Source organism: Calypte anna, chromosome 22 (genome assembly GCF_003957555.1).
Source record: "Calypte anna isolate BGI_N300 chromosome 22, bCalAnn1_v1.p, whole genome shotgun sequence".
Classification (NCBI taxonomy): Eukaryota; Metazoa; Chordata; class Aves; order Apodiformes; family Trochilidae; genus Calypte; species Calypte anna.
The window spans coordinates 3,188,333-3,213,370 of NC_044267.1; the positions used below are offsets into that span (position 1 = coordinate 3,188,333).

The following is a 25,038-nucleotide window of genomic DNA, read 5'->3' on the forward strand; positions in this document are numbered from 1 at the left end:
TCCCCTGGGTCTCTGCTGTGCTGCCCTCTGATCAGGGACCACATCCTGCCAGGATTCAGGTTTGTGACAGACATTTCCTTCCTAAGCTGAGCTGCAGGGAGGAGCTGGGGCACAGCTGAGGGGCTACCAAGTCCTATACCACAGACACCACCAAACCTCCTGGTCACTAACTGCAGCTGGATTTGAGCCATGGATCTGGACAGAACCTTTCTAGTCTATTACTAATCCAAATTAGCTCCAGGTGAGCTCCAGAGCACCTCAGCCATGCCAGTTGTCCCAGTTGGTTCTCATCCTGAGCCCAGTACTGAGCTGAACCACACATAAGGATCACCAAGGACAGTATTTTACCTACCCATGGTTAAACTTCTGGGCAAATGGAGATGTAGAATTTCAGGGGCCATGTATTGAGGGTTTATTTATTAACACAGAGATGTCACCATAGGAAGAACAACGATTTGTGCAGCTATGAACTGTCTGTATTTGAGTGGGCTGTAAGCAGTGTAGCTGATTTCTTTTTTTCCTCCAGAAATGGCTTTCCAACAATCAAATTCTCTTAAGTGGTCCCTGGTTTAATCATATCTAGTGAATAATTTTTAAAATCAGATGTGTTCTCACCTTCCAGTTTCAGGAGAAGAGATGCAAAGGAGAACTAAACTTTTTTTTTTATGCTAAAATGCAGAAAAATTCAAAGCAATTGATTACTTCTATGAACCTCAATACATAAATGGAAAATACTTACCATTTGTAATGACTCAGCATAAAAGTGCATAAATTATTCAATTACATATTTACCCTTTATAAATGCACCCTTAATGAAGTATAACTGAACTTAAGGTGTTCTAGCTACAAACAGTATGTCAGAGAACTCTTTCCCTCTTAATTCATACATAAAACCTAGAAAATCAGCTTGGTACCTCAGAGAACTCTGGGTCATGCAACCCCCCAAGTGCTGCTCATTTACCAGATAATCTTAGAACCTGAATGTTTCAATTGAAACAAAAGATGGAGGAGGGACAGGAGAGAAGGGGGAGTGAGAATTCCTACACAAATCAGTGACCTTATACCACAATGTATGTAAAAGTTTCTGATGGTTTTGGTGATCAGAAAGAATCCTATACATCCTTGCAGGTGAATTCAGTAAGAGGGAAGAAGTGAGGAGCAATTGCAGCAGTATTAATATATCTCAAACTTACCACTACATTTTTGCATCATTTTTTTTTTTTCATTGTACAACTGGAGGAAAAAATCCAAAAAAGGGTTTAATTTCTACCTCTACATACAATAAGTTACAAGTTTATTTATTTAAATAATTGTAAAACATCTTACATTTTTAAAGAGGTTAAACTATAAGCAAATACACACATACACCAAAGTTCCATCATTCATGTCAGTTTGTCCTAGAAATTCTTTCATGCTGGTACCCTGTTTTGTTGAATTTTTTTCTGCATAAACTAAATTGATACCTGAAAGGCTCCATAGAAAATAGAAACTTCAACTTTTTTCCCCTACAAAGTAAAACAAATTGTATCCAAAATATCAAGCTTGAATCATTTTGCCAATTTCTTTCTCCTTTCAATATTTTACAAATCTTAGGAAGGTTTCCTGGCTTTCAAGAAAGACTTTGCATTTCTGATTCCATTCTGCCAACGTTCTGCTGTTCATCCTGGCTCTTGGCTGATTCTTCCTTCACAATGTTTTAGGAGTTGACGTGGATGTGTCAGAAATATGAAACAGGTAAAAGATGCAGACTTCTATCTTGTCCAATCCATAAAAAATGTCCCTTTTTTTTTTTTTTTTTTTTTTTTTCCTGGGCCTGGCTTTCCCCCAAAAAAGAGCTTGTAGTGCTATTTTTTTTTTCTTTTTAGTGGTCCATCACAATAAGTAGTTTTGTGCTGTAAAAGAAAAATGAAAAAAAAAAAGAAAAAAAAAAAAAAAAAAGAGGAAAAAAGGGAAGAGGGAGAGGAGCAAAGCTGCCTCTGCCTTACATCGGGGGAACGACAAGACCAGTCATGGCTGAAAAAGAAAATTGACAAAGATGAAATTCTGGTAAAGTTTTATGGAACAAAATCTACTTGAGCCCTTCACCCATCCACACTGTGGTGCCCTGCAGCATCTGGGGCATTTCCTGCAGAGGAAACTCCAGGGGCTTGAATGGTTTTGTGCTTTAGCAGGAACTGAGATGGGGAGACTGACACTGAGCAGTGGACAATGTCCTGTGTCACACTGCAGCCACCAAGAGCCCCACGGGGGCTCTGAAGTGGATAAAGGAGATCCCAGGTGCATTCAAACCTCAGGACTTTCAGAAATGCCTCATTTTGGGGTGCTCATCTCCTGAGATGTCCTTGGAGCTGGACACTGCCCCAACCATTCAGACTTTTGCTGCTTTCTCAAACACTCCAAATCCTCCTGGAGAAGCAGCATGGAGCAGGGGCTCTCAGCTCCCCCCATCCTGCAGGATGGGTTGTGCTGGGAAGGAGGGAAGACAAAAGCAAGTGGGAATTTTTCCCTGCACTGCCCTTGGAGCTGCAGGCAATGACCAGAGCTGGGCTTTGCTCTTTTAGTGGAAATCCTGGCCCAGCCTCTCCTCACTTGGGTCACCCCAGATGTCTGAATCACTGCACTCTTACCTGGCACGTTCCCAGAGCACTGGGCTTATGTAAATTATTTATTAGTCACTGCCTTTAATTGCAGCTATATTCTTCATAACTGACAACAGCAACGTTTGAAGCTGCCTGGAACTGGTGCTGTTCCCAAAGGTTTTGAGGGGTAAGTTAAGTTTTTATGTATTTATATAACAAATGAGTGAGTCATATTTTCAAAGGGGCCTCGGTGCAGTGCAAGGGCCTAATCCTGCAAAGATTTATGTTCACTGAAATTTGTGGGATTATTCATGTGTTTAAAGACCTGTCCTCTGAGAATGAGTTTCACCCTCATGTTCATAGTGCTTAAAGAAAAAACTGCTTAGGGCAAGATCCTCAGCTGACATGACTCTTTTATTAGAGCTGTGTTGATATTAAACAACTGCAGATATGGTCCATGATTTAATACAATACGAAAATAAATATTTTCATATTTTGTCACTGAGTTAGGGCTAGAAATCCCTGCCAATTTTGGCAGATAGCTGAAAAAGAAAGTGAAACTGAAGAGTCTTTAGTCAAATATCTACTGGTTTTAATTGCTGAGGAATTTGCTGTTGTTTGTCCAACAGATTTTCCTACAGGCAATTTACATAACTCTAACTAAGGTAGGTAAATATTTATATGCCTGGTCTGGGGGGCAGGAGAGGGGATGGGGGGCACATCAGGATATTTTCTGATAAGAAGCTGCTTCTTTCCTTCTCCTAACCCCCCAAAGATCTCCTCATGGCAGTGTTCCAGCCTGGGACTGGGGATCCTTCTTCCTGTGTCCCAACACCCTGCCTGCCTTCTGGCCTCTGGAAAAGGAACTTCCTTCAGCTGGAAAAGGAACTTCCTTCAGCTGGAAAAGGAGCTTCTTTCAGCAATGCCCTCCTCTGGATTCTGCAGGGCTGGCAGAAGAGGTGAGTGTGTGCCCTCAGCTGCTCACCCCCCAGGTGTCCCCAGGGAGGTGTCTGGCTCTGCACTGCCTCATCTGCTGCAGGCAAAATCATCCAGGTTTGCTCAAAGAATTTAAACTGTTTGTCTGTGGAAACCTGGCCCAGCCTTTTGCCTGAAGCAAAGGAAGGAGCAGGCACACAGACAGCACCTGCCAGGGCCCTGCCTGCCCTCAGCTTTTCTGCTGGACCCAGGGAGAGCCCCTGAGGTTTAATGTGAGGCATGAGGGGCTGTGCCACTGTGGATGAAACTCTGTTCCTAAGGGGGAGGGGAAAAGATCAGACTAAATGGGGTTTTTTCTGATACTGTTTCTAGGATTTTAATTTTTCTGATCAAGGAAAACCTCCTCTAGATCAAAGCAAAGGGAAGTTTCTGCCCCATTTCTTACAAAATATTTTAAGAATACTTGTAGGTGCAGCCCTTTGCAAAGTTCCTTAAACTGAAGGGGAAATGATGCTGCCCAAACCCTGGGCACAGGGTGGTGATGGCAGCAGAAAATTTCCACCTGCAATCTGTTCTTACTCCTGGGGCTCTGCTGATGCCTCTGCCCTCCCTTTCCTCCTCAGCAAGTACCAAGTCCCTGCTTTCCTCTCCTTACTTTTGGCCCCCTCAGCCCAAGTCTGGTTTTTTTTCATTCCAGGTTGTAAGGACCAGAGCAGAGCTGCTTCTCAGGAGCTGCTAGGATGGAACTTTTCTGTGGACAAATTCAGGTAAAACTTTATATATTGCTGCCTGTATGAAATGATCTCTCTATATTAATAGATATAAACATATCATCTAACACAGAAAGGAGAAGCCAAGCCAATTTTTGCACTGCCATTTCATCTCAGGCAGAGAACAGGAGCTGCCATTCCCACCTGGCTTTCCCCAGCTCATCTCAGCAGCTTCACTCTCTGCTTTACACACCCTGGGCTGTCCATTTCCACCCCACCTCCACTCCCCTTTGGGGCTCCACTGTCAAAAGCCCATTCCCTGCCTGTATCACTTTTTATTGAATGTTTGTGAGGTTTGGATTAAGGTCTTACACTGCTAGCAAAGCTGTAATTATTTCTGCCTGTATTACTATATATTGAATCGATGTAACTTTTCAATAAAGGTGGTTCAATGCAGGACACTCCCTGATGAGTTGGGAATATAGAAACCACAGTCATTATCCCAGAGGGTCTTTTTTCTTTTTTTTTTTTTCTTGGAGGGAAATGGAAAAAGAATTAGAGATGAGCCTTATTGTATTAACCTTGACAGCTTGCAATTATCAACTGAAACACTTGATTAAAATTGTCACAAGGTTGGAGAATTTATTTATCAGTAAATAATCAAATATGGATAGTACCCAGATGCTGTGGTGATAGGCACCTTTAATGGGTGTAATTAATAATGATCATAAGCCTGGTGTGTACAAGTAGCCCCTGAAAAGGCTGTCTCTTCTTTTGTAGGGGAAAGAATGCTGGAAGTTCCCTGGTTTGGTGAGAAGTGGGAAGGGGCTCAGTGCTGTGCACCTGAGTTGTACACCTCAGTTGTTCCTCAGGTACCACAGGTGCTTGGTTGGTGTCTAAATTATGACCTGAGAAGTGACCTTAGGAGTGTTTTCAGCCACTGCCATGTACAAAGTCTTGCTCCCTCCCTTGGGTTTCCTCTTTTGGCACTTACATTCCTGCAAACTCCAGTCCTACACTTCTGCAGCTCTTGGAGGTGAGTGAAGTGCTGCTCTGGGGCTACTCTGAGCACCTCAGATGAGTGTTTTGCCCTGCCAGGCCACAGACATCTCTGCAGGAGCAGCCCTGTGTGCCAGGCCAGGTTTGCACAGCACAGGTCACAGAGTCACCTCCTGGGTCATTTGTCCTAATGGAAGGGACAAGTTCTGCCTGCAGGCTTCACCTCTCTGAGACCTCTGACTTTTGCCATGGCTGCACTAGAAAATGGGCAGTTTTGCTTTCAGTCTGAAGCCCAGAGAGACATTTATAAACCAGCACACCCATTTATTATCTATCATTTATTATTATGTAACTAATTGACTGAGCATGATAGAGAAAAGAAAGGATTTTCAGAGGAAAACACAGCTGGCTTCATTTAGCAGGAAACATCAGTGGTTGGATGAAGGGCACTGTCATCCTCTATACTAAAATGTAAGTGCACTAAATTACAGCTTCTGTGAAGGAGCTGTGGAGGATGGTTCCAATTAAGACACTAAGAAGCAGCCAAAAGCTTTACATTTTTCTTAAATAATTTCTTTTTCTTTTTTTCCTCCATATTAAATCAACTTTTCCCTCACCCTCCCTAGAAATCCTTCTGTATTTGGATGGAAGATTTTAATTCACCCATTCCTGATCATCTAACCACAGACAGGTAAGATATTTATACATAAGCAGTTGTTTTGTCTTTTTTAGATGGTAAGCAGATTAAACTATATTTTACTTATCTGGTTTTTTATTTTAAAGAATCTAGACAAAACCTTTAATAGCTCAGAGACTGGAGAAGTTTAACTTGCCTCATCTGTTGAGTTACTGTCATCTCACCCTGGTGCTAAGCTGTCCATGGACAAACATTTTTGTTTGTTACACATTAATTAGGGACACCCTTAAAATCAAAATACGTGTTTGCCAAGTCATATATGCAGTAGTTTAATTATTAAAGAGCACAGGAATGTACAGCCACTCTGCAGCTTTGTATTTTTCCAATTATACTGGAAAGTGGCAAAGGAAAAAATGAGTACTGAATCTGACCCAATATCCTCTGCTGTGTGTGACACCTAACAGTCTTGATTGAATCTTTTCTCCCATTAAAAAAAGGCAGATTTTGTTTTCACCCATTAAAAATGGATCTGTTTTCCAGCCTGTGACATATGATGAGCTACTAAAATTAACATCCCAGCAACTGAAAGTAATTAATAGTAACAGGAGGTATTTTTGTTTAGTGAAGTGTTAGCAAGAAGTTGTAAATATCTTTTTTTTAAGGTTTTCTTTATTTTGAAGCAGTCTGTGCTGCTTACATCTCTGCCAATAAACTGAGGAGAAAACTGTTGATCCTTTCAATACATCCAATTTAATCAGATGACAGAGACTTGTTTCTCATATACACTGACATCAGGGATGTGTCATTTGCAGCCTTTGCCACACTTCAGTCACTGCCAAGGCTTTGGACTGAGTCTGAGTCAGGCAGAAGCACACTGCTGAACTTCTGTGAAAATGGCCTGAGTGGTTTTACCTGCTCAGTGTCTCTGTTAAGAGATTTTTAAATATTGTGTCTGATGTGTGGCCTGAATTCAGGCTGAGACCTGGAGCAGCAGGTCAGGCACTGGGCTGGTCCCAGTCAGGTCTGGAGCCCAGACCCATTCCCCTCAGTCCCTGTTTGTGCAGCCTTTGAACCCAAGGGGAAGCCCCAGAGCTGCTGACACCCTGAACTTTGTCAAGACAAGATCCTAATAATTAGGGCCTTCAATTCCAAGGGAATTGCATTTCTGGAGGGAACAGTGCAGATGTCCCCTTTGCTGAATTGAGGCTGTCCAATACCTTTTGGATTGGCTCTGATCCTGATGGTTCCTCTGACCTTCTGGGGCTTGCCTGCTATTCCTTGCCCTGAGCTTGCATTTTTCTGAGATGTGCTGAGCTGGCCAGAGGGAATGTGGGCAGGCAGTGGTTCCATGCTGTTCCAGCAGTTTCCAATTTGCTGGCTTTTCCCCATCAGCTGCCTCCCACCTGAGCTGAGCTGCTGAGGCACTTGGTGTGCTGAGCACCAGGACTGCCTCACGTCACACTGCATCTTCCCAGGGCCTTTTTTAAACTGCCTTGACAGGTGACAAGGAGGGAGCACACAACTGCTCTGCTGGGGATCACCTGCTCTCAATTTGGAGAGCACAGAGGAGGGAGTGATGTCCAGTGAGGATTCCTGCCCCTTCCTGCCTCTCCTGTCCTCTCACACCCCAGGAATGTGGAGCAGGTGAAGGAGGTAAGCAGGAACACATGGCACAGGGGGTTGGCTGAGGCTGTGCAGCCCCCAGCAGATAAGTTTTATGCTACTACTCCTGAAAAGCAATGGATTTTCCAGCAGCTGTCCTACTGTCTCTCCAGCAGCTTTTATGCATCCCTGAGACTTTCCTTTCAAAAAAAAAATGTCCAGCAATACCATGGAACTGCCTGGAGTAAAAAGAATGTTAATCTGAGGATGAAGCTTGCACTGCTCCTTCTGCTTAAGCTATTTTTAATTCAGACTTAAACACTGCTGTTGTTAACATATGTGGGAGCTGTTTTCTAGACTTTCATTGCTGCCTGTGAGTGGAGTGGCAAGCCCTGAGGTGCTGGTAGTGTTTCTAATGTTCTCATCACAACAGGATGCAGTAAATAGGATGGAAACTGTATTACCAGGAAACTTTTGCTTTTGAACAAAAGATGTAGACAGAGGACTTTGGAAATGGCACATTCAAGCTCAAAAAATCCCCTTTGAGATGTTTTTTTGCCATATTATGGGAGGGGAAATTCAGAGATAATGTCAAAGCACTTGCCTGATGTGCTTTGGGAAGAGGTCTGTGAATACTTACTGTCTGCTCTGTGCTTTTGCTATTCTATCTCCATCAGCATTTATTGATGTCTAAATCTGATAAATAACTAATTAAAGAAATAAATTACATTACCAGCACATCTATTCTTAGTTTTATAGAGGAGGGCAGTGGCAGAGCAGAGGAGATTAACAATCTCCCATTGCTGCAGCACAGTAAGTCCATTCAAGAAGCCTCTCTGGGACCTTCCTGTTGACTTTCTGGCCACATCTGTCTGTCAGCACTGTGGGAACATTGATTTGGATCTCAGGCTGTGTGTCTCTGGATCCTTTCCACAGCACGTGCTCCCCAGCTCACATCAATTTAAATAATATTTCATTTAGGAGGAAGAATTTGCATCTATGGCTGAAACAGTTAACAAAGTCTTGGCAGAACCATCCTTGGGCAGAGGAGTTCAACTGCAAGGTGCTGGGAGCTGCCTGTGCTGGGAGCCTGATCTGGGGTTGCTGCACCTGACTGACAAGTGCACTTGGTACTTTCTTACTTTATTCTTTTATTTGTTATTTATTTGATGCACAAGGATCCCCCCTGAAGAAAGGAATAAGGTTAATGATAACTTTTGTGTTGGTTTATCCATGCCCAAGTCTTTGCATCTCCCTGTGCTGGTTCAGAAAGTGATCAAAATCTTAATTGACAGATTAATCCTGAATGTCTCAAGAGTGGACTTCTGTCAGAAAACAATGCACAGATGTGAGGACTGGGGTTTTAGCTCTGAGGTTTTATGCTTTACTTGGTACTAAATTTCCAGCTCTAGACTCTGTTATTGGTTACAAATCTCTAGATTGGACAAATTACACTGTAAACACTAAATGGTGTGAGTGGTACCAAATGGTCTCTAATAATTTATCTGTTTACAAAAGGGTTGAAAAAAGGTAGAAACTTTTCCTAAGAGCAGACAGGACAGACACAGTAGGTTAAAGAAACTGTGAACTTACAAGACACTGCTTTTTTAATCTTTTTTGTGTCTCCCACAAACAAGCTGAGTGATTTTCTCACTGACCCAATTCCTGCTTAGCACTTCCCTAGGTAACTTCTCAGTAAGTTTTAACTTCAGAGACTTAAATCTACTGTGAAGGCTCCAGTTTGTCTTTAGGTTACAGCACTGTCCAACTGTGCCAAACAAACAAGTTATTCTTAAGCTGACAGGCCTTCCTAGTTAAATGTTTCACTAAATCAGTTTTAAATTATATTACCTTGAAACAGCTCCTTAAAACACTCATTTTTTATAAAAATGCAGTGAAACCAACAGAGACCAGGAAGGGATGATGACTCTTAAGATACCATGACTATAGCTACAGCTTTTTTTAGCTGTATAAACATTCTGTATAGCTACAGTTTAAAAATTTGCTTTAAATCCTTCTTTTCATGTTCTTTAAGAAGAGTGGAAAAGAAATTCTCTTTCCTGTCACCATGGTACCTGAGCCCTTACATAAAAATGGATCAGTGTCTTTAATGGGGAGAGGATGATCTTAGAGAAGCCCAGAGTTTCCTCTGATTGGGGTGAGGGAAGAAGCTGCTTCAGATACACAGCAGAATTCTCTAAGTTAGCTTTTAAAAATGAGATTGTTTTCATTCAGCACACTTTGAATTTCCTTATTATATAAAATCATTACAGTTTCTCTAAGTCCCTGTGGCCTGGCTAAGGATTTATAATGCACCCAAATCAACAGGTGTGGTTTGTGGGGCTCATTTTAGAATTACCACGTGGCTCAATTCCCAGAGCTGTGCTTGCTGTGGTATCTCCAGTGGAGTCTGCAGGAGCCAGATGACTTCCCTGGCCCAATAAAGGCTTTTTTTATGGAGACTTGGAGCATAGTTATGTGCTGCATGCCCCTCCCCCCCCCAGCCTGTTAAAAGCAAGAATTCAGTGAAGGTTTCCATTCTTATCTTAATACATTTGTTGTGCAGATCACTTTTAAAAAGGCTGTAACTGTACCAGGGGCTCAATTCCCACCTTGCAGCAGGTTTCAAGGCCTTGGCTGCTCTGCCCAGAGCTGTGAGTCTGCAGGCAGAGGCTTGGGTTAGGAGTCCCTAAAGCCATTCCTCACAGAAGAGCTGCTATGGAAATGACAAGTGGGGAAAATCATTTTTGGTGTAAAAAGAAGGAGTGTCTGTCCCCTTTGGTGAGAGCCACCCCTACTTTGGTGTTTTAAAACCAAAGAGACACAGCTTGGAGCACTGCATGAGTTGGATGAGGCCAGGCTGTCACTGCCCAGGTGTTCAGCTGATGTTCATTTACAGAGTGAGCTCCAAGGCTGGGTGTGAATTGCACTTTTCTTACCTCTGAACCCATTTCCATTGCCACTGGAGCAGGCAGGAGAAGGAGACCCTTGGGGTCTGATGACAGGAGCAAAGGCACTCTTCTGTTTGACAGCAGGGAAGACAGAGGAGGAGAAGGGAAGGATGGAAGAAGTGCTGGAGGAGCCAACTGTGGGACTTGAAGACATCACTGCAAAGGAAAAAAGGGAATCTGCATCAGAAATGCAGTTAGAGAAGACAGCAAAGATCCCTCATCATCATCATGAAGCTGCTCAGTTCTTATGCAGATGTTGTCAATGGATATAAAACAAAACATTATTTGGGGTGTTTCCTCATCTTGGACATTACTGGGAGCTTTACCCTCCATAAACTAAAGTGTAGGTAAATAATCAAACAAGAAGTCAACAAGTAAATAGCTGTTTAACCATTCTCCTTTTATACATTTTAAACAGCTGCTCAAATAAGATCCTTTCATGCATGGCTACTAAATGGCTGTTAACTATTATATTTTTATATATGTATATTAAATAGCTGTTTGGCTCTTATCCTTTTATATAAATATATAACTGTTTAATTATCTTTATATATAAATTAGCTGTTTAATTAACTATTGTGCTTTTATAAATATTAAATAGGGGCTTAACTCATCCTCTTCTATATAAACACATATATATGTGATATATATATAAGTATTATATATATAAATACTATATATATATCATTATATATTTTTTTTCTCTGTCAGGAGTGTTTGTGTTGTATATTATTAGTATGTAATATATATAATATATATAATACTAATATATATATCTTTAATATTAATATAATATATAATATTATTAATTATTATTAACACAAACACTTCTGACAGAGAAAAATCAAGGCATGAGAGGAAAAGAGACTTGGTTCTGGTAAAACCAGTAACTAGAGCTGCAGCCATACCAACTTCCAGAACTTAACTGCACTGTTGTTACATTCCTGGTCAACAAGGTAATGTTGTTGCACAGAAATGGACCCACACTGCAGGTCAGACACACAGAGATTGTTCTGGAGGGACTTTCAGCCAGGATTTGGGGCATTCTCTGTGCCACCCGTGATGGCTGCTTGTGGTGTTTCTGATGGCAGCCTTTGCCATGTGAGGATAAAATGGACACACAGAAGGATTCAGTGTCTCTCTCTGTGCTTCTTGAAATATGGGAACATTTCCCAAAATCCCCAGAGCACAAATCAGAGCCTTTTACAAAAATCCTCACTAAATCCCCAGAAGTTCTTTCAAAAGCCATCACTTGTGGGTTTGGTTTTTTCCCTGTGAGCAGCAGAGCACCTACAGCCATAGGGGGATCCTGTGGGGGAGCCATTGATGAATCCAGGGGAGCCTGGGACCCCCAGGTTGGACATGGGGACGTTGCTGTAGCCGTTCATGCTGTTGCTGGAGGTGCTGTAGTTGGACTGTTGGGGGGTGGAGCTGGAGGAGTAACCCCGGGGGGAGATGCTGCTGGTGTTGCGGATGTACCCTGGAACAGAAGAGACACCACGGGTCAGGCACAGCCCCCAAACTTCCCCTTGATCAGTGGAATAAATGACACATTTAAATCATTAAGACAGGCAGACAACACCACAGTTTCAGTGGGGTTTATCCAGGTGCTTCAGGTTTAAATGTGATTTAAATCAAACTCCCTGACCTGAGCAGATGTACCTGGTGTCTGTGGTATTAATGTATGTATATGATGCTAATCTGTGTACATTAAAATAATATTCATCATATATTAACAGCATCATCTTTGATGTGCTGGAAGTTTAAATTCATTGTAGGGCCTGGGAAAATAAATGTAAATAAATAAATGTGTGTGGTGATCTTGGGTAGAGATGATACCAATGTGCATGGGGCAGGGGGAGGTGTCTGCCAATCACTGATGAGCTACAAATACAGCAAGTGCATTTTCTAAGGGAAAACTATAGATGTAAATATAAAATATATTAATTACGTATAGTTTATAGATAAAAAGATATCTATTTACCTATCTATATATGATATACTATCTGTACCTATATATAGATACATCTATATCCATATCTACATCTGTATATCTATGTATAGCTATATATCTGTAGCTATATCTATATATATCAATATCTATATCCATATATGTATGTTTATATCTATCTATACCCATATCTATACCTATATCCATACATCTAGCTGTAGTTATATCTATCTTTATCCATATTTTATATCTTTACATCTATTATATCCATGGTATCTTTCTATATGTATACCTCTCTCTATATATTTATGTATATCACTGTCTATGTATAGGTATTTATCTATATATCTATACCTTATGTATTTATCTATATATCTATACCTATATCTGTCTCCCTAGCTCCCTATCCATATCTATATAGCTTTATATCTATCTGTATCTATTTCAGTATCTTTATCCATATTTATACAACTATATCTATATCTGAATATAGCTGTATCTATAGCTATCTAGATCTGTCTATACATCTAGATTTATACAGGTATTTCTATATCTTCATCTCTATATCTGCTTATCTATATATCATATCTATATCCATACCTGTATCTACCTTTATCTATATATGTATATCTATATCTTTATCCATATTTATATATCAATATTTATATCTGTCCCTATACCTCTATCTTTGTACCTGTATCTGTCTCTCTATATCCATATATATCTCTACATGTATACATCTATCTCTCTCTATATATTTATCTCTTTCCATATCTATGCATCTATAACTATCTCTCTATACCTATATATCTATATCCATACCTGTATCTAAATATCATAGCAATATCTATCTATATCCATATCTACATATCTGTATCAATATATTTTATATCTCTATCTATATATTTATATATATAACTATATATCTATATATAACCTGTATATACATTTCTATATCTATCTTTATCCATATTTTTATATCTGTGTATCTATAAATCTGTATTTATACCTATATCTCTATCTCCATCTCTATATGTATCAATAGCTATCTCTATATTCCTATCTATATATCTATATATCCGTATCTATATATCTCTAGCTGTATCCATATATCTCTATTTATATATCTATACTTGTATCTCTATATCTATATCTCTATCTCTATATATGTATCTGTCTCTATATCACCATATTGATATCTCATCTATATTACTGTATCTATAGATCTACCTATATAAATCTATCTATATACATATCTGTATCTATATATCTATAGATCTATATATCAACTGTATATCTATACCCATATCTATACCTCTGTATCTCTGTATATTCATATCAATCTATATCTATATATCACAGAATAGATATAGATAGATACAGATATGGATAAAAATATAGATACAGATATGGATATATATAGAGATATGGATAGATATAGACACATATAGGTATATAGATGTACTGACAGACAACAGTACCTATCTAGATAACTAGATACCTATAGATATACCTATATATAGATATACCTATAGATAGGTATCTAGATATCTAGACAGATATCTAGATATCTATAGACAGATATGGTTATAAAAACCTATGTATATAGATACATATCTATGTATATATACTTTTATATAGATATAGATATACACAGGCATACATAGATACAATATATATACCTATAGATATGTAGCTCAATAGAGTATAGACACAAATACATAAATCACATCTAGTTTGCAGTCTGACTTTGGTCATACAAGACTCAGGAGTCACATTTTCTGTCTAAATCCCAAGCCCCAGCCACACAAGAACCAAGCCAGAGCCTCCTGTGCCTCAGAGCAGCCTCCAGCCCTTCATTCAAACCCAAGGCCCCTCTCACAGCTCCAAAGTGACTTTCCCAGGAGGAGCCTCCATGGTGAGCCAAGAGCAGCAGTGACCATGTGGAGCCTGTCAGGTTATTGCTGCCCATCTACACCTGGAAGTGCTGCCTGGGGCCTCAGGAAGAACACAGAATTCTCTCCATGGTTCCATGGCACAAATCAGACCCCAGTGTTCAGCACAGGCAGTGCTGCAGCCACAAAGAGATCAAAAAAAGATCAAAATATTCAGGGATGCCCAAAGTTGATATTGCTCCTTTGCTGGGCTGCTGTTAAGGTGCCATTTTATGGCACATTTTCCTACCAGTCCAGAGTAAATTTGTACACACAAAGATGCTAAAATTCACACTGAAGAAGAAGCCTTAAATAAAAAACAAACCAAAACAACTGAACTGATGAGCAGAGGAGGGGCTGTGCTCACCTTGGTTGTTCCCCTGTGTTGACTCTGAGATGCTGACTCCCAGCTGGCTCCCATAGGAGTTGATGCCCATCATGCTGCTGTGTGCTGGGGAGCTGGAGAGGGCAGGGAGCTGGGCAGGGTTCCTGGGAACGCTGTACAGAGCTTCAGCGATGTCGGCAGCACGTTTGAGGATGATGTCCTGGGGAGGGAGAGGGAGGAGGTGAGACCTGGAGCAGGGTTCACAACTCCAGCTGTGTCCCACGGCCCTGGGTAGGGCTCTGACCTGGTTGTTGTGAGGTGTTCCATAGAGTGCTTCCACCAGGTCAGCAGCTCGTTTCAGCAGCATCTCCTGCAAGAGGAACAGAAGCAGAAAATGGACGTTTTGACATTAAAAGCTCTCAGAGCAAATAAAGCCTGGGGGCTCCTGTAGCTTCTGAGGTTCCTCGTGTTTTCCTTATCTGAAACCCGACCCCCTCAGAGCCCCCGGTGCCGCCCCGGAGCTCTCCAGAGTCCTGAAGCGTTCCCGCAGCGGGAGCCTCCCGGCCCTGCCCTCTGGAATGTGGACGGCTGTTCCCACAGACACAGCAAACTGGTTTATTCAAATGATTCCCATTGATTATTTGCAATAATGGCAAGCAAACAAATAAAAGTTTTTAGCTATCTCATGTTGCAGAGTAAAAAAAACCAAAACAATAAAGTTACTCCACCTACTCTCTGACAGCAAAGATGCTCCCAGGGACTCCTGGTTCTGCACTAAAACCTGGGAATAAAGTAATGAATGCCACTCCCATTGTGCTCAGGTGCAGTGTTACAGATGTCTGTAACACACACACACTGCACTGGTTGCCTCAGCAAAAGCTCAAAGTGGTTTTTTTTTTAACTGAAAGATTCTCTTAGGATTAGACCTCTGCAACAAATCTCTTCTGTCTATCATCTATCATTTATGTTCAGAGATTTGCCACTATGGAGAAATGCAAAGGCTCCTGAATAGGAACCAGGAAGATTATTACCTGCACTGGACTCACATTTTAGCAGCAAAAGTCATTCAGTGTTGGAGCTGTAACTGATAAAAAACTCCTGGTAGCTGTGGGATCTCCATGATCAAACTTAGATAAGCCTACAGCTAATTGGTGAATTTATGTTCACATTTAATTGCCACTTAGGATATAATTTTGTCTATTTATGAGAGAAGTGAAAAAGACATAATATATTATTATGCTCAGTGAAGTGCTTGAAATATTTTACCTTGGCTAATCGTTCAGGGTCACCAGGATGTCTTGGGATCACCTTCTGCAGTCTTTGGAAACCATAATCTATGGTAGGTTCATTTAAAGCTGAAAGGAAAACAGAAAAAAACCCCAACATGATATGAGTACACATCTCTGCAAGGCTCTAAGACTTCCTCACCTTAGCAAGCTCAAAGCCTCACCCCAGAAAACCTCCTTGCTGGGGTTCCTGGAAGGTACATCCCAGTACTTATCTATTTTATCTTTATTTCTCTTACTAGTAGGAAGATGAAGTGAAGCAGAACTTCTGCAGGAGGCTCCCTGGTCTCTGTCAGAGGTAATAAATACTCTGCTGCTAAGGGAGCTGGGACACACAAAGCTACTGATGTGGGACCATCTTGTCCCCTGACTCCTGGAACCCCAACTCCCCCTATTTCATTGTACAAATGTTTCTGTCATTATCTGCACCACAAACTGAGTGGTGCTCCTGGACACCCCCTCAATCTGTCTGTAATTTGGTAAATAAAGAATCTGTGATCCCTTCCCACTAAGCCTGCAGTGAATTCTGTGCATTCAGGAGTGCACCCACCCCCCACACCTCCATGGCTGACCTGAAGGCACTCACTCATTTACTGCCAGGATTCCAAAAACTCCATTCTGAGGTAGATATGTTGAAGGAAATGACAAAATTTATGTGAATGCTGCGTGCTACCTGCAAAGCTTCTAACTGGAAGTATTCCAAAGGGTTTGGAATGAGTTTGGCTTCCTCAGAAAGGGGAAAAAAAACCCAACCCAAAAACATGACTTCTGCACTTAAAACTGCTCCAGTTTCCAGAAAGCTGCAACAGGGAAGTGTTGTCACAACATATTTCTTTAAGTATAAATATATTTACTCTGGAGAAAACTGAGCATGGCAACAATACAGCAACTTGGGGCACCAATGCAGATTAGAAGAGATCTTTGGACTATGTTGGTTCCACAGCAGAAATCAATAGCACTGTGTTTGCTCATCTAATAACCACATTACACACACCCAGACACCTCCCCAACGTTTTGCCATCACAAACTAGGGCACAGCTCTTCATCAGACACATTAACTTCTTCAATTGTGTGTGGCTATTCTGCATACACAGCCACTTCACTGTAATGATGTTAAATCTCCAGTGGATAAACCAAGATATTTTGACCCAGATCCTCAGTCAGCAAGAGCTGGCAGAGCCCTGCTGGCAGTGCTGATGATTTCATGAAACTTCAGACCTTTTAATACTCTCTACTTTGAAAATATGGCAATAATAATCTCATTTCTGATTATTCAAAATTAAAGTCCAAATTACTACAGAAAGCACAAGCCAGTTCTGTAGCATTCTGCACAGCCAGAGGCTCTGAGTGCCTCTGATGCATCAGATTATTGTGTTCTCTGAGAGGCACAGGCAGATTCTTACCATTTCCTTAAACTCAAGCTGAGAATCTTGCCAAGAATTCCACAACATCTTTAATAAAGCAGCACACCTGAGTCCTTTAGCACTCAGTGCTAGCTTCTTCTGTCCTCTTAAACCACCTATGGTTCTTTTGAAAGAAAATAAATAATAATTTAAATACCTGGTGACATCAGCCCAGCTGAAAACACCTGATTGCCAGGGACACTGATGGCATTTACTGAATCTTCCAAAATGCACACAGCACCTTCCAGGAGAACAGTCTCAGACACCAGAAGAATGAAACTATCAAGTGAGACAGACTATTAACACTGATCCATGTTCTCTGTTTATCTGTGTCTGTCTTTGGTAGAACAACATGAAGGTAAAAGGTCATATTCCCCACTGAGATACATTTTATATTTACTTTTTATTAAATAATTATGGCATGGCATGAAGTTTAAATATTACAGGAGATAATCAAGTGGGAATTGAGTAGAGAAAACCCAGACCTGAGAATTTAGTCTTGGCTATACTTAGAATGTCTTTGCTCTCCACTGGGAACCATTCTGGTTTGCTTAAGGAGTTTAATAATACACATTTCAACTGCCACAGAATCTATATCCCATTTGGGAGGAGGGGGTTTTTTTTGGGGGGTGGGTTTTTTTGCCAATAATCCTGAGAATTATAGGTCAATCTCTCCAGAGCCTATACATCATTATGTGCCATTCCTCTTCTTGATTACAAGACCAATCAGTGAAGTTATATATCTTAGGCTAAGCAAAAGCAATGTAAAATATAGAGGAGTTGAGACATGTATGTATACATAGGTCACTAAAAATAGCTAATGGGAACATACAGAATGTGAGTTCAGGAAGAAGAAATTGGCTATTATTCAACACACATTTTTCCAATGGATTGAGATGGGCATTTTCATTCTGATAGATAAACAGAAGCAAATCATTTCTCAGCAATACTGAACTGTTCTAAGAACAACTCAACCATTTTGAACCAGTGTTCATCCTGTCCTTCAGCACAAAAGGTTGCAGCCAAACTGCCTGCTCCTGGTTTTACTCACTAATGAAACAAAAATCTCTCTGTCATTAAATCCTGGTAAAACCAACATCCAACATTTGCAGGAGTAAATTGTGCCTTTCCACCTGAAGGGCAAGATGCAGAATCCAGCAGCAAACTGTAAACAGTTCCATCCCAACACCACTTCCACTGAGGAAAGAGTTTAGTGGATCACTGGATTTATCTATGTCTTACATAGGAATATGCCAAAATTATATCCAAATGGTTTGGAGTTCCTGGATTCAGAGACCATGAAAGGAGCTGACACAGAAGATGGTTGCTCATTATCTCCTACAAGTCAGATATCTGCAATTAAAGCCCCAAGAAAACTGATTTGAGTCCAGCAAAATCCCCCAAATCCAGTGTTTCAGACACATGGTGCCTCTTGAATTTCCCAAAGCATCATTTTAAAAACTGTGCCTGACATGCTGAAACCTGGGCAAAAAAAAGGAGCTGCTACCTAGTGAATAAACCAAATTGTCAGATAGTCTGCAAACTTTGCTCTAGCATAACTATTTTAACAACAGAATAATTCCAGTCAGCAGTAGGGCCATGTCCACATGCCCCAAAGCCTCTCTGACTTTATTTATGACAAGGCTTGGATAGGGTATGGAGCAGTGCTGCTGCTTTTACATCCCTGCAAACCCCAGGCTTTCATTTTAAGCACAAATCTCCAGCTACTATGACTCACTTGAACAGGAAAAAAAAAAAAAAAGATTCTTACACTTGAGCAACTGATGCCATGACATGTGTCTGCATTTGCAAAACCTGAAACAAAAGCTCAGCCCCATTCATCTCAATGGGGACTAACTGGGATACCAGTGATAACAGTGCTGACATTTCAAGTATTAATTATCTCACCACACATCAAAGCACATAAGACTGTTGAAGGAAGATGATGTTATGAAGATCTGCACAATTTACCATGAGTGACAGCTCATCCTGCTATGCCTTGGGAGCCACACATTCTCCCTCTCCCCCAGTCAACACAAGAACCACATCCAGGGAGCTCAGCAAAGTTCTGCAGCTCAGCTTTGTTTCACTTCATGAACCAGACTGAAGGGGAGCAAAGTATCACTGAGAAGACACAAAGTGTGCATCCCTTGAGAAACACCCTGAGCCCACAACTGCCCCAGAGGGAGTGCAGTGTGGTGCTGACCTTCTCAGAGATGTTAAAAAGGCACCAATGGCCTCAGAGCCAGCTTTGCACCAGTGACCTTCCCTCAAGCCAGCAGCAAAGAGATGCTTGGTATTCAGCCTGCAGAATAAAACACAGCCCTGGTGCTGGCTACCAAAGCTTCCTTGCTCTGACCATGTCAGTCCTGGGCTTGGGAGGAGCAGACACAGGCTGAGCCTCCTGGGGAACACACTGTTGGACAACCCAAGTTGGAAAGCTGCTGTTTAAGGTGGACTGCAGCAGCCCTGGGTGCCCTTTGCTGGGTTGGGAACAGGTTCTGCAAACCCCATTGCATGTCCCTTTCCTGGGCTGAAGCAGGGGCAGGATGGGGGCTCTGCAAATGCTCTGTCACATCAGTTGTGTTCTGGCCAAGTGAACTCACTCACTGCAGCCTTGGAAGTGTTTTCCACAAGCAGGTAACAAGACCACCTCAAATCTACTTCCAAGCTTTAGCAAAGCAGTACCCTCCTGTCCCTGGCACAGAGACTGACACAGCACAACCCAGGAGTCCAACATATCCTACAGATTATTTTATATTGCATTGCTCTGACAAGTTAACCCCTGGAGGATTTCTGCTCGGCAAGGAAAATTATGTTCAAAATCTCCCTGATATACACATTTCCAGGTTAGCAGCTCTGTGACACAGTAAACACAGAGCTGTGATCAAACTGAAGGTAAAAAAGCCTAGGAGACACATCCTCAGCTGGCATAGACTGATGTAAGGGTTATTAAAGCCAAGGGAACTCTAATGGAACTACTTAGGGCAGCAGAGAACTTGAATTTGTGTAGTATTAAAAGCAGAATGAGGGTACTGCTCTATTGGCAGCAGAGAACAAATGTCTTATTATGCTAGGAACATGATGAAAGAAAAGTAATTCAGAAGATGGAGCTGTTTGTGCAACCCATAGTCTCAGCAGGTTAAGGGACACATAGGGACTAAATGCTTAGTTGTGATTTAAAAATAGGTTTTTATCTCTCCCTTAAAGTATATACTTAACTAGTAAAGTATCTAAGGTGGTTCAGCAAGAGCCATCAGCATGGATGAGCCATTTCTCTGGGTACTTGCTGTCCACACTGGTAAATGTCCCTACAATCCTGCTGGTATCACTCTTGGAAAAGTTTTCCATCTGGGAACCTTATGGAAAAGTCCACACATCCCATTATGGTGATGAGAGGAGCTGATGGCTGAGCTGCAGCACCCTGAATGACAGCACTTGGGAGTGGGAATGCTGACAGAACCATCACTCCAGCAGTGCTAGCCCAGCACTCTATGCAAGGAGCCCATTGGAAATACCCATTCCAGGACACACAGCAGCCCACTGGGGCATTTAGATTTACCCTGCAAATTTGTATCTCGTTTTTATGTCATTTTTTCAACAGTTTGTTATTTTCTCCAAGCAACCTGTCTTGTTGTGACTCAGAAAAAAACCCCCAAACCTCCAACATAATCAGGTCAAACACCAACATTTGGTTGTATATTAAATATTGAGGGCACAGGCTGGTTAATGCTAAGATCCTTGTTCTATTTTGGAAGAGTATTGGTGTTCTGGTGATGAAAGGGTGTAAGTAGAAGCTGCAAGATATCTCTCCCTCTCCATCTTCAGCTCTCCTGTATCACCACAGGGAAGTGGTCAATGTTTATTCATCTCTCTGTGTCAAGACTTCATGTAGAGTCTGGAAGCACATGGTTTTCTGGAACTGGTGGCCCAGATCAGATGCAGCAAGGCTCTGATGAACCCTCAGGTCTGGCTTTCTAGAAATGATTCTTCTTGTTCTGTCTGTGAAGTACCTGTAGTCAGCCACTCACTATTTTTCCTGTCACTGGACCCTTCATGTTTTCTTTCTGAGGTTTTATCTCAGCACTTGATAATTATGAAGGACTTACTACAACCTGACCCTGCTAGCACTGCTGGTTGGTGCTGTTATTAGTCCTGACAGAACAACATCTTCCCATGCTTTTAGTTTGCAGGATTTCACACTTCTCAGTCTCCTGGGCTTGCCATTCATGTCTCTGCATTTCTTAGGCCTTTGCCAAGTGCAGGCTGAATGGAAAGGGAAGGGATTTAGAAGAGAAATTCTCATTTATAGAGGCAAGGTGTCTTACTTGTGTCTCCAAGCCAACTGCATCCTCTGATTATGTTACCTACAAACCTCGTGACAGCTCAGAGGGATAAACTGCAATGTGAAGGACTACAAGTATCAATAATAAAGTTCAATTATCACCAAAAAACCCCAATAGAATCTCATTGCAATGCACACAATCATCTTATCAGGATTTCTAAGAATACTGAGCCCTCCTGGAGGGAAGTGCTGCAAGACTTAATTCTTTCTGCAGGTTTCTAGGTGTGGTGGGTGTATGAATAAATACATTTACAGGTCCATAACTAAACACTAATTTAGCACCTGCACTAAAGAAGGACATATAAAATGGTTTAAGACAGTAACAGGACCTTGACAAACCCTTGGCTCTTTCTGAAGTCCCAATGTGTTAGATTTTCATTCAGATTTTTCTCTTTTTGGAAAAAATCTAAGTGATTGTCTCAACAGGTGGTTAAATATTTACCTAAAAATTTTTAATAAAAAAAAATTCCTGGACCTTCACTATTATTTTTTACCTACATTATAATTTTAAAGTTAACAATTAAAATATGCAAGGATTATTTAATGAGGACAGTTGGTACTAAAAGGCTTAAAAAAATGAAAGAAATCCTTCCACTTTCAGAAATCTGAATATGATTTCATGGAAGAAAGTCATTAAACTTAAATATAAATCCATCCTTTAGGACTCAGAGCACCATTTTTCTCCAGTCATGCTTAACAGGCTTCAGAAACTTACACATTGCATGCCATCTTTGTTACTACTGGTGCTAACAGTGCCATCAGATGCTCTTCTGGTCCCATCTGATTTTATTTCAGACCTATAGATGTTTTCCTGCACTAAAATAAGAGGCACTAATAAGTGGGGCACTAAATAAGCTGATAATCCTTTTAATAATTTACAAAAAAACCCATCAGATTTATTTCCTACTCAGTTCATTGGCTTGTCTTGATACAAGAGGTTCTCCTTGTCCTCTGGGATTATCTTGAAAATGAAAGGTTACCCCAGTGAGAGGGAAATATAGAATAAATACTGTTAGAAATAAAACATCTTCCAGTAAGTAGAACAATGCTGTCATGTTCCTGGACATTCAATCTACCTATAGGCACACCCATAACATAAAAGTAAGAGTTTTACACTGGAAAAAAAATGAACATGTGTAGTACCAGTGCCTTAACAGCTCTGCACAAGAATGAAGCTCTCTCCTCACGTGTCCAAATGTCACAACTGGCAGAGTGGCCTTCAAACAGCAAAAGGCTGAATCAAGACAGCAAGCAAGGAGAGTTGTCAATGCTGATACCAACACAGAGGCTGCAGCTCCTCTAGCAGAAATGGCAATCACCTACCTGTGTAAATAAACCTGCCAGGTGCCCCTTTGCAAAACTGTTTGGATTTGTATGATAATGTCACTTCAACCACTCCAGGGATGTGACGTGGAGGTGTCTGAACTCGAATGGCATGAGGTGTGATAAGCTAGGAGATAACAAAAGGAGAGGCATGATTATGACATGGCTGTGTCATTCCCCCTGCTTTCATTTTTCACCCTCCAAACATCCTTTGAGTAACTGTGCTGCTTATTCCTCTAGAGGAGACAGTACAGATCAGGCAAGGGATTACCTCTGGTTTAGTTTCTTGCCTCTGGGAGAGGAAGACACATTTAAGGATAAACTGTCATCAGGAAAACTGTACTGCTCTTGCCCATTGGTTAACTCTGCTTATTTCTTGACCCAGAGGGAATTCTTCCTCCTTCCCAAAGTCTAACCCTTTATTTGTTTCTTTACCTTTACCTTTCTCCAGATCCCTAAAATGTTATTTCCATTTGGGATATTACTAAGCAGTTGGCCTGAACAATATCACACAGTGAGGAGTTCCACAGAGAAAACTCATTCCATGATTTCCTTCACACAGGTTCCTCTGGCCCACTCTGCACATCACCACTTTTGTACCACTACTGGAACAGAAATAAAAAGTGTTCCCTCTCCTTTTCCTCAGAAAAAGAGTGTTTCTGCAGTGCAGCAGGAGGGAGGCCCCTCTCCTTACCTCACTCCATACAAGCATGGTCCCAAATACAACTTGCAGCCCATCAAAGAAGTTGTCTCCAATGATGATCACCATGGCTCCTCCTGTGGTCCACCCCTCACTTGGGCTGATTGCTTTGATGCATGGCGTGGCTGAACAAAACCAGGAGGACAACAGAGCTTCAGGTTAGGTGGTTCATTTCTCCCCCTCCCAGAAGTTTGAGACTGTTTGCAATACTGGGTGCCAAGCCCTGCAGCAGGTGGGTGCAAACAGCACATCAAGCAGCCCTAAAAATCCTACAGATGCAACCTGCAGCTTGGAGCAGCTTCACCACTGCCCAGTGGGGACTGGGAGGTTCTGGACTGCTGCAGCTTCACTGCTTGTCTCAATTCCCCAGTGCTGACAAAAGCCCAGGACAAGTCCCCTCCAGCCACTCACCCATAAAGGCTGCTTTCCCATTTGATGTAGCCCAAGAATAAATAAATAAATAAGTAAAAGTATGTTTTCTGCCTTGCTAGTGTTAATTACTTGCCTATTCATTACTGGCACTTAACATTGTGTCATTAAAGCCTAATAGGCCAACTGTAGTGGGTGTAAAAATGAAATGCTTAAGTGATTGTGCAGAGGCTGCTGAAAAAGAAAAACACAACCCACTCATTAGCATGTGATCACACAAAAGCTAAACCCTGGGCAAAGAGAGGTAGATTAAGATTTATTAAGTTCATCAATAGGTAAAAAAGATTTGGGAATATCAAATGTTTCTTCCAGTTCCTATCAGCAGACAATTTCTAATAATTTTCTTGATTTTATAGAGTAGATTTATTATTTTTTTTTCCTCTCTCTTCCATATGTTCAAGGCCTCTGGACTATACATCCCATCAGGAACCCAATATGGTTTCCAGGCCATAACCAAAGTCAATCCATCACTCTATTCCCAATGTTGACAGGGTCAGAGGTGGAGGGGAACTTTGGCAGTGCTCCAAAAACATGAGACTCCTTTGAACAGCCAGTCAATCACATCCAATCAGTCAAGGAAAAACTGGATGGCTTCCTAGGCTAGGAATCCTGGGATTTTCCTTCTACCATTTCACTGCCCGCTGGGGGAGAATTAACACCACTCTGAATTCTTTACTGATTCAATCATTTTCTTCCAGTTCATTAATTCTTCTTTTAGGTTGATATAGGGCACAGTTAAGAAGTGGGGCAGCAAAACATTATAATGAAATAATATCCTTGCTTGTCTTTTCTACTAACATCACCAGCTCTTCTCACTTTCACTAGCTGCAGGGGAGGGAAAAGCAGACACAGATAGCATTTTCTGGTAATTCTGAGTACTGTCTGCATGAGAGAAGTGGAATGCATTGGTAATGAAGGTGGAGGGAGA

At 41.3% G+C, this 25,038-nt stretch overlaps 1 protein-coding gene across 6 annotated transcripts in view; it reads right to left on the bottom strand.

The window, feature by feature from the left end:
• Window positions 1–1,372: 1,372 nt before the first annotated feature.
• EBF2 (EBF transcription factor 2) overlaps window positions 1,373–25,038 on the bottom strand; it is a 126,178-nt gene continuing 102,512 nt past the window's right edge. Inside the window, exons 9-17 of one of the 6 annotated variants that reach the window (XM_030464061.1) lie at window positions 24,914–24,916; window positions 23,676–23,806; window positions 22,982–23,108; window positions 15,891–15,979; window positions 14,929–14,994; window positions 14,667–14,844; window positions 11,709–11,894; window positions 10,403–10,570; window positions 1,937–2,013 (exon numbers count right to left, since the gene is read on the bottom strand). In XM_030464061.1, coding sequence (XP_030319921.1) covers window positions 1,982–2,013; window positions 10,403–10,570; window positions 11,709–11,894; window positions 14,667–14,844; window positions 14,929–14,994; window positions 15,891–15,979; window positions 22,982–23,108; window positions 23,676–23,806; window positions 24,914–24,916 — 980 coding nt within the window. In that variant the 3' untranslated portion in view covers window positions 1,937–1,981. Of the gene's footprint in view, window positions 2,014–10,402; window positions 10,571–11,708; window positions 11,895–14,666; window positions 14,845–14,928; window positions 14,995–15,890; window positions 15,980–22,981; window positions 23,109–23,675; window positions 23,834–24,913; window positions 24,917–25,038 lie in introns of all 6 variants that reach the window. The other 5 variants (XM_008499404.2, XM_008499411.2, XM_008499420.2 and 2 more) reach the window with 5 other exon arrangements.